The sequence below is a fragment of the Limulus polyphemus genome, unplaced genomic scaffold, assembly GCF_000517525.1.
Source record: "Limulus polyphemus unplaced genomic scaffold, Limulus_polyphemus-2.1.2 Scaffold507, whole genome shotgun sequence".
In the NCBI taxonomy this organism is placed as follows: domain Eukaryota; kingdom Metazoa; phylum Arthropoda; class Merostomata; order Xiphosura; family Limulidae; genus Limulus; species Limulus polyphemus.
This window is the reverse complement of record NW_013666117.1, coordinates 414,868-423,973: the sequence shown is the minus strand read 5'-3', so window position 1 is coordinate 423,973 and position 9,106 is coordinate 414,868. Positions and strand designations below refer to the sequence as shown.

Sequence of the window (9,106 nt, the reverse complement as noted above, 5' to 3'; positions counted from 1 at the left end):
ATATATATATATATATATATATATACCACATGGATCCATCTACCATCTTGCAGTGTGCAAAGGTAGAGCCAAGATAGATAGTATGAGCACTTTCCATCATCCTGAATCAAAGCAGATTTTGGGTAAGTATACCCAGGGAAGAAACACCATCCACCTGGTGGGATTCTATGAAATGATAGAGGAGGTCTGAAAGAGTAACAGTTTTTATTCTTCTCAATGATGGTGGGGAGATTGAAGAATGGTGACCTGGGGAAGCCAAAAACCATCAGGAGTTAAAACATCCAGAAGGTGTAGAGGAGGAGATGAATATGGGGGAGTATATGTACATGCCCACCTGGAGGAACTCGTCATAGGGCTGGTGATGAAGAGATGTAAGAGAATGAAAAAGGAGATGAGTCAAATGCAAAGAAATATGAAATAGTCTGTGAGCATCCACTTCCTGATACAAACATACGAAGAGAATGGGTCAATGGACCCATCTAGTAAGGGTAGAAGGAGAGAATAGGGACAGACGAAGAAAGGGACCATGTTACATTCAATGCAAAATTAGAACAAAATATTTTTGTTCTAATGGATGTGTTGAGCCACCTCTTTCTTAATATACTACAGTTGTAAGTAAAACTTCTAAATTATTAGTCAGAAATCAGAGGCAAGTTTGAATGAAACTTGAAAGACATTTCTATGAGGAATGCTCAGAAATAAACAAGATTTTCATTCCCATACACTTAAAATGAATAAACTAATTAAATGATGACAGATAGTTGTGTTAGTAAGTCAATATCCATCTACATTTCCAAGATCATTTGTTTGTATTTGTTCACTTTGATCTGATATAGCTGACTTACAGGAAATAAAATGTGTTCAATCAGAACAACTTCTCAGACTAGTCCTTATTAAGTATCGTGCATTTTCTCTCTTGCCTTATGAGTTTCATCTTAGCAGTTCAATGAAATGTAGGTGGGATGTTTTGGATCCATTTCTGCCCAGCTGCTTTAAGAATATCTGTTACTTAGAAATGTTACCATCTGGGCACACACTATAAGGTGGGTAGTATGCACAAACCAGGGCACATTGTAATTCTTATAGAACCTTTGAAGATCTTGACAGTAGCATGGATGGGAGCTATACTAACAATTTAGGTTGAGCTTGTATAGTAATACCTTAACATCTTGGTATTTATGTCCAAATATCATTATGGGGGCTGGAATGCTAACTACAAGGACAGTTTTTACTGTCTCCCCCACTGATGTATGTATTCCAATTTTCTTTCTTCTTAAATTTATTTCTTTATTTTTTTTTGAGCAGCCACCTTCCCACATCTGACTGCAGACAGCAAAAGGTGGTAAAGATGTTTGACGTTATGGGCTAAAGCACCCGCATCTGCTCTTTTTATTTATCTATTTTAATTTTATTATTATTAAGAATGTGAGGCCTGCGAAACTGAGGTTAAACTGGATAGATGGTGTACCTCCAATGCAATTTGGGTCTTACTTCCACCAGTTCCTCAAAAACCAGGGCACATTGCATAACTACCCAGCTTATGGTGTGTGCCCAGATGGTATATGTCTATTTTGTAGCTGCATTGTTTCTATTTTCCTTTTTGTTTTCATTTTCTATGATATATTCCAATTATATTTACATACATATATATATGTCTTTTAAGATCTATTTCACATAATTTATGGACATAAGATAAATTTTATTACTCTACAAACTGTCTGATTTAAAACAAAACACTCAATATTACCAGCATTAAAATGACAGGTGAAACATATATAATTAAAACTGAAACAAAATATTTCTAAAAAAGCAGTAAAATTCAATCCTAATTAAATCCAATAAACAATAAATCAATACCAAATCAAACAAATTTAAATGAAACAAAAGAAAAAACTAGATTAATAAAACATTAGTACAACAAATAAGCTATACAGTTAGTATGAAAAAAACACTAATCTTTATAACTGTCAGCCATCATCAAATGTAATGTTGAGAAAATATTAGTAGTAAACTTTTGGAAACTAATATGCCACTCAAACAAGAAAGTCTGGGAAATTTACATACATTAAGTACACTATGTGAGAGGTAAAAAACAAAAATGTTTAGACCTAAGACTCTTAAGAACTTTATGACAGACATTGAAAAGTGTGCTTACTGAATTTTGTCTATGCAAAAGAAAGAAAACACTTTTAGTTCTGACTATTAAAATGAGTACTGACATGTCAGTTTTATTAGTAAATGCATCAGCCAAGTGTTACTTAATGATGGCTTCTAAATTTTTCCAATTTCACATATATAAAAACCTCTATAATCATAAAAAAGGTAACAGATAAATAGTATTAAAGATGTGGTATTATTCAAGAGTTACGCTTTCACAACTTTTAAGGTTAAAATTGCAATAAACATAGATTCAATTGGAAGATCAAACCACAAAGCAATAATAAAACAAATACACTATTTAAGGATTAACAAAAGAAACATTTTGTAATTTTTTTTATTTTGAAAAATTAGAAACAATAAGTACCTTGGAGAACCACAGCTACATTTCAACTCTTTGGATTTCTTCTGTCCCAAAAAATGGTTGATCCATTCCCAACATATCTGTTTGTTTGAGAAGTATTTCTTGATAGATGAATTCCTGGCACAAGGGGGAAAGCAAAACATATATAATGATTTTGAAAAGGTAACAGTAAAATTATACTGGAAAGGGTGTTAGGTAAAAACTTTTAAATGAACTTTACATGAAATACAACCCAGAATTTAATTTTGATCTCAAAGCAATATGACAAAATTAACAAAACTTCAGTTATTACTTAATTAAGGAAAATTCAGAATGTGGTAATAACATGCTCCATTTTATTTAATATTATCAGTTATAATGGTTAAACTAATTTTATTATTTTTTGTTATGAATTTTTTACACTTATGAATACTATTTTGAATTTATAGTTGACCAAAACCTAACTGACAAATCAGTAAATTCTTATCATTCAGGTTTGTTTTTCTTATGTACTGATTTCTAGCACCATATTCAAGTCAATTTATTATAAAAATTAATATCATTAGCTTATATTACTTTCTAGTTCTGATCTCTCGTGTGTATATTATTAATTTCTTATCAAAGCAAGCTACCTACATAGATTAGAATTAAAAATTAACCCATTAATTAATACTTTTAACATATTATACTGTTCTATCTAGGAATATGAAAGTTATAAAACAAAATACTATTATTAGAATGCACCTACTCATAAGTTAGGTACCCTCACTGTTAGCAATATTTTTGGTCATATTCCCCATGGATTGAAAAAGTGTACAAAACCATGTAGCTCTCATTATTAGCCAGGAGGATGAAAAAACTCTTGAGTCAACAGAGCACATGATTAGATTCAGAAAGAAGAGACCAATAGAAAGAACTCAAAATTTCCTTATGATAGATAAACCTCCTTTGACAAGATTGGACAAAAGAGATGTAGGACAGGATAAAGCTATTGGGATTGTGGATATGGAAGACCCAGAATAGATATTCTGCTAAGAAGCTGATTTTAGGGAGAAAAGTCCCCAAGGTTATGCAGGAGGAATTAAGTGGAAAGTACAGGATTCATAAGTCTTTAGGTGACTAAGAAGCCAGTAGGAAGATTAGCAACCAATCAACATGATAATGAACTCAAAGTATGCTGAAGATTGGTAGATGCTTTACTGCAAATTATTACATTACACATTTTTCTTCCCATGTGATTATTCATCCAAATTGGTGAGCCAAAATTTTGTGGAGGAAAACGATAATATTTTACAGAAAGTGCATAAAGAACTCTGTTTTGAATGATGAATACCTTATGAATAGTAGCATAAAAGATAAAATAATTTAAACTGAACTCCTTATGTGAGGAAACATCAAAACTATATTAAGAGTAGGAGCAATCTTTTTGATTGATTGAATATTTTGGAGTGGGCTTCTAGTAAGAAGAGTGTGTAAAGAGCATTACCAACCATTTTTGTATGTATAAAAATGCCTGAATCAATCAAAGGTGGCAGACATAATATGATGCCTCTATTATTGAAACTTCTGAATTTGAGTTTGCTTCATTTACACACAGATTCCTTTCATATATCTAACTATAGATGAATTGGAGATATTGATTACATTTGCAGATTTTTTGTTTCTATCTCTTCTTTGGGAGGTGGGAATTCCTTATACATTTGATATTTATCTTTTTTATTTGTCTCATATAATAAAGCAAAGGGATTTTATCCTTTCTCTGGAATGGAGTTTAGAGGGACCTGAAAGCTTCAGATCCTTCCTATTTTTTACAGCATTCTGGAGATAATCAAGAAACTGTTGTTCTTGGTCTCATAGAAAGGCTTATTCCCCTCTTCTTCTGTTCAAGCTTAATCTTCTCCCGTCACTGTTTCTGGACTGCATCCCTTTTTCCAGGGGAAGAGTATTAAGTGATATTTGTGAATTTATGGAGTATTTAGTTTCAGATTGAAAGATTTGAGTTTTTAGAAGAAATTCTGTACCTACTTTCAGATCTCCAACCGTGCCCTTCCACCAATAAATGATCATTAATTATTTGACCTACTTTAGGAGAACCACTTGGAACTTTGTTGAAAAGGACTTTTGCACCTGTATTACGAATGAGTGTGAAACTACACCACATAAAAGCAATAACATATCTATTAACCTTACTAGTTGAGAAGGGATTCTAGAAAGAAGAGTTCATAATTACAACTTATAACAATTATGGACAAATATTTTAGAAGAAAATAAAATTACTCAACTGAAATTCAACACTAGAAATAACATCTATAGAAGAGACAAGAGAGGAATTTTTGATTGAAGATCCTATATAACAGAATTTGGACCACTCAAAATGTAACCAAGAAAAGAATACAACTGAAAATTAGTTGCACTCACCTAGAATTCTTCACAAATATCAGAAAGCATACTCAGTTGTATAGATGTTGGGGGTAACAGAGAAGTAAAGATAAAAGCTCAAAGTTCTGCAAAATGACTTTTATCAAATTCACAAACAGAGAAACAGGTTCAGGCCTATGAAAAACTGTCACAGTATGACAGTACAGCAAAACTTATGAGAGGAACAAGGACAAACAAAGACCATCATAAAGTAAAAGCAAACATGGATTGATAGTGTGATCAATGGTAACAAAAGTGACTTATGTAGCTGATACTTACTAGAAGAGGCCTTGCTCTACAGAAGAGGGTGGAAAAGTTGTGAACTGTAAGACAGCTATAACAACTGACAACTCAAGATAACAAGATATTGGAGAAGGAAAGAGAAAAAAATCAGGTGTACAGTTATTCAATGGAGTGGTTATGTATGTTTAGCTGAAATCATTGTGCAGTATTTGAAATTACGTTTCCTGAAATAGTTGAAATACTTAATAATCCTTACACATTTTACATTTCTTAAAGAACAAAACAAAAAAACACAACAACATCAACCACACACACACACACACTTTTAACTTGTCTCATTGAGATGTACATAAAAACAAGACATAATATCAACAATCATGATCTCGTGCATGCTGTTTAGGACCTTTTTAGCATGACAATGTAAAATTATATTTTATCTTACATATAACCCAATAAAGTTACAAACACATAACCTCAAACAAAATTTGTAAATCACATTAGAAAATAATAATAATAAATAAAAGCCAAGTGTTTGCTATGGGTCCTTCATTTCTGAATGTGACAAAGCTCAACAAAGATGAGCTACAAAGCTTTAAAGTAACGAGGGGAACCAAATGACTGTAAAAATGTTGAAAATCTTGTATTGCATGGTAAATAAGATATACACCATCAAATAAATTGTTTCAAAGGCACCTAAAAAAACAGTTACTTAAATTACTAATTTTTTTACCATCATTCTGTTTCAGCCACATTGATAATTATACAATTTATTATATCTTCAGATAATGCAACTTTATCTCCTATAATAAAACAGATAATTCTGTCACAAAATACATAACCAAATTTTTCATCATTAAGCTTCTTTGGTTAGTTTTTCTGTGACACAAAAAAAGCAGAGTAATGACTGTAAAGTACATAATATTGTGTACTTCAACATTAATACAACTGTAAGCTTACACTTGTTTACCTTTCAGTTTTTATTAGTTTCTTAGAAGTCTACTGAAAAGTAATTTGTAAAGGTTAGAAGTTCATATCAATTTTCCTCAGTTACAGTGTGGGCTCTTCATGTTTTCCGATATTCATTACTTAATCTTAAAGAAGAAACATAGAGCTAGTTACATAGTTCTTTGTTCCTCTTTCAGTTGGATACAATTCATCATATATAAAACCTTCAAAGTCAGTTTTTAGAGCTATTAAGAACAAGTAATTCACGAAATAGTATGATTCTTTGTAACTTTACCTAAGTGAAACTCAAATAATAATTTAATAGTCTAAGATAATAAATGTTCTTGTAGTGGTAAAATAAAGTTCCATTTGTAATAAGTACACAGTATTTTTATTAATTCAGATTTGATAAAGTTCATGAAATGCTCACCAATGTTGGGGTGATAAACTATCAACAAGTTGTTCCATAAATACTAAAAACAAATCAGGATATCTCCCTGTACTTTTGGTTAGGTACAGTACATCCAGAGGTGTGACTTGAGGCAACTTCTTCATACAAATTTCCACTGCTTTGGAAGAATAAATAACAAATATCCTAGGACAACAAAAAATCAGCAATTAAGGAATATAAAGATGTTTTACAAAATTATGTTATATAAACAATTGAATTTTAAATATTTTGTTTTACTGTTACATCATGCCCTACAATTTGAAAAGTTAACATTTTCTCACACTGAAAATATGTTTCTGATAGGCACTTACTTCATATCAACAAAGATATCTCAATCTTCTTTCTGCCCTCTAAGCATTTCTAAAAAATTTTCACACTCAGCACACCAGTCTATAAACCTCATCAATTCTGCACCATTTTTGAACATGTAAATATCATGTGACTACTCTCCACCAATAGTACTGTGCCACCTATATTGGTGCATCTAGCTCCTCACTTTCAAAAATTGACAGGCTCTAAAAGAAGAACACCAGCAGTGGGGAGGAAGGGTAGGAAGTGTGTAAGAAGTAGGTACCTATCAGAAATACATTTTCAGTGTAAGAAAATGTTAACTTCCAATACGGTCTTTCTAGAATGAACGGGTGTGATCTGAGATGAAAACAAAACACACTACTTCTGGAACAGGCATGCTCTTTGCCTTTGAAGTAGGAAATGAATCCAATATGGGTGGAAAAAGGGTGTGTGCAAGTGCAATTTGTTCTGAGAGGTGCCATCCACAGTAAAATATAAACCGAATTACTATGTACATACACAACCTCAATCAGACAGACGAGGTTCCATAACTCATCCTCAGCATTAGGAAGTTGAAGATCAAAAAAGGTTAAATATATTGTAACATAGAAGAATGCGAGAAAAAAGCATTAGGAGAAGTCCACATACAGGCCCATAAAATGTACTCTAGTGAATCAAAGAAATGGGCAGTGAAAGACATAAATATGCTGAGATGTAATTCTCAGAATAATACTTGCCTGTAAAATCCATAATATGCAACCTGGATATTTGCAAGACCACCTCCAAGGAAGTGAGGATAAATCTTTGGAAACCAAAGTATCCTAAAGAATACAATGATGAGAATTATCCCCATGAAAGAAGTTAGAGTGAGCCACATAACACATCTGGGTCTGACAGGAGAAAACAAATGATCAGCGTATGATGGATTGTAGAGGTGAGAAATAGGTGGCAAAAGAATTGTGGAGAGGATGTATCCCCTTCCCTGGTGGCCAGAGATTTAGAAAGAAAGGACCTAAAGGGAGAGATAAAGAGTCCTACAAGCATGTCAACAACTTCAGCTGATGATATCAGCATGTCAGCAACAACAAAATACCCATTAAGGGGAAAAGGCTCAAAAGGTTGTTGAGACAAGGCATGTAGTACCACCTTAATATTTTGATTAAGTAATGGAAATGGCCATTTGGGAAGAAGGACAGATAGCACTGGGGAGTCTAAAACTGTCAGATGTTTAGGATAACTAAAAGGGGATGCAAAAGTTGTCCGACCTAAATGACGGGAGCTTGAGCTAAACCCAAGTAAAAAACAGGTCAAAACAAGATATCATGAACACGTTGGTAAAGTGGGTACAAACTCCTTATGAGGCACTCCCCAGACAACTGTAGATGTTAAACCCCAATGAGCTGAGAAGAGTCTTGGTGTAGAATGTTGGGTTGAGGATGCCTCAATAAAGATAAACAAAGAGTAAGAGGCAGAGGTGGACTCGCATGAAGAAACTGTAGAAGAGGAAATCATGGCTAAGCCAGCCAATCTAGGCTAGCAACATCTTGCCAGTAGGGGATCAAAATATAGCCAAAACTCTGAGTAACAGAGGAAGTGAGGGAAAGTCATAGATGTGCAATCCCATCCAAGCAGGACCAATTGCATCTACCACCCAAGTCAGATGAAAAGGCAGTGGAGACTCCAAAGCTTGTAATTGTGTAGCAATAAGTGGTAAAAGCAAACAAAGAAGGCCCAAAATTAAAACAAAGCTATCGGAAAACTGCACAATGGAGAATTCATTTATTCAGGAGAAAGTGGACAGAGGGGCAGTGAACATTTATACATCCACATAGATATATATACACAGACAGACAGACATGCATATATACATACACACAGACAGACATGCATATATACACCTACACACAGACAGACATGCATATATACACCCACCCACCCACACACACACATACATACATACATACACATATACACCCACACCCACATATATATATATATATATAATTATACACACACATACATACTAATGATAGAATTGATCCAAACCAACCACCACTCATGAAGTAAGATTTTGCTCCTGAAGAAAGAGACTTGAAAATTCAGTGTATTAAAGTTCCAGATCCATTTATTGCGATGAGACCACTGCAAGAATAGCATGTATCCTCCTCCAAAAAAATGAGAGAGATTTGATGGAAGCCCACAACCCCAGACTGCCCATTCCATAGCCTGGAGCTGGATGGGGGGGGGGGGGGGGGCGG

At 33.5% G+C, this 9,106-nt stretch overlaps 1 protein-coding gene across 4 annotated transcripts in view; it reads right to left on the bottom strand.

The window, feature by feature from the left end:
• The window catches only part of LOC106458744, an 80,348-nt gene that overhangs the window by 14,115 nt on the left and 57,127 nt on the right, over window positions 1–9,106 (bottom strand). For all 4 annotated transcript variants that reach the window (XM_022385049.1, XM_022385051.1, XM_013918283.2 and 1 more), the window contains 2 exons: window positions 6,537–6,701; window positions 2,525–2,638 (listed from right to left, as the gene is read on the bottom strand). In XM_022385049.1, the coding sequence (XP_022240757.1) occupies window positions 2,525–2,638; window positions 6,537–6,701 (279 nt within the window). The remainder of the gene's footprint in view (window positions 1–2,524; window positions 2,639–6,536; window positions 6,702–9,106) is intronic.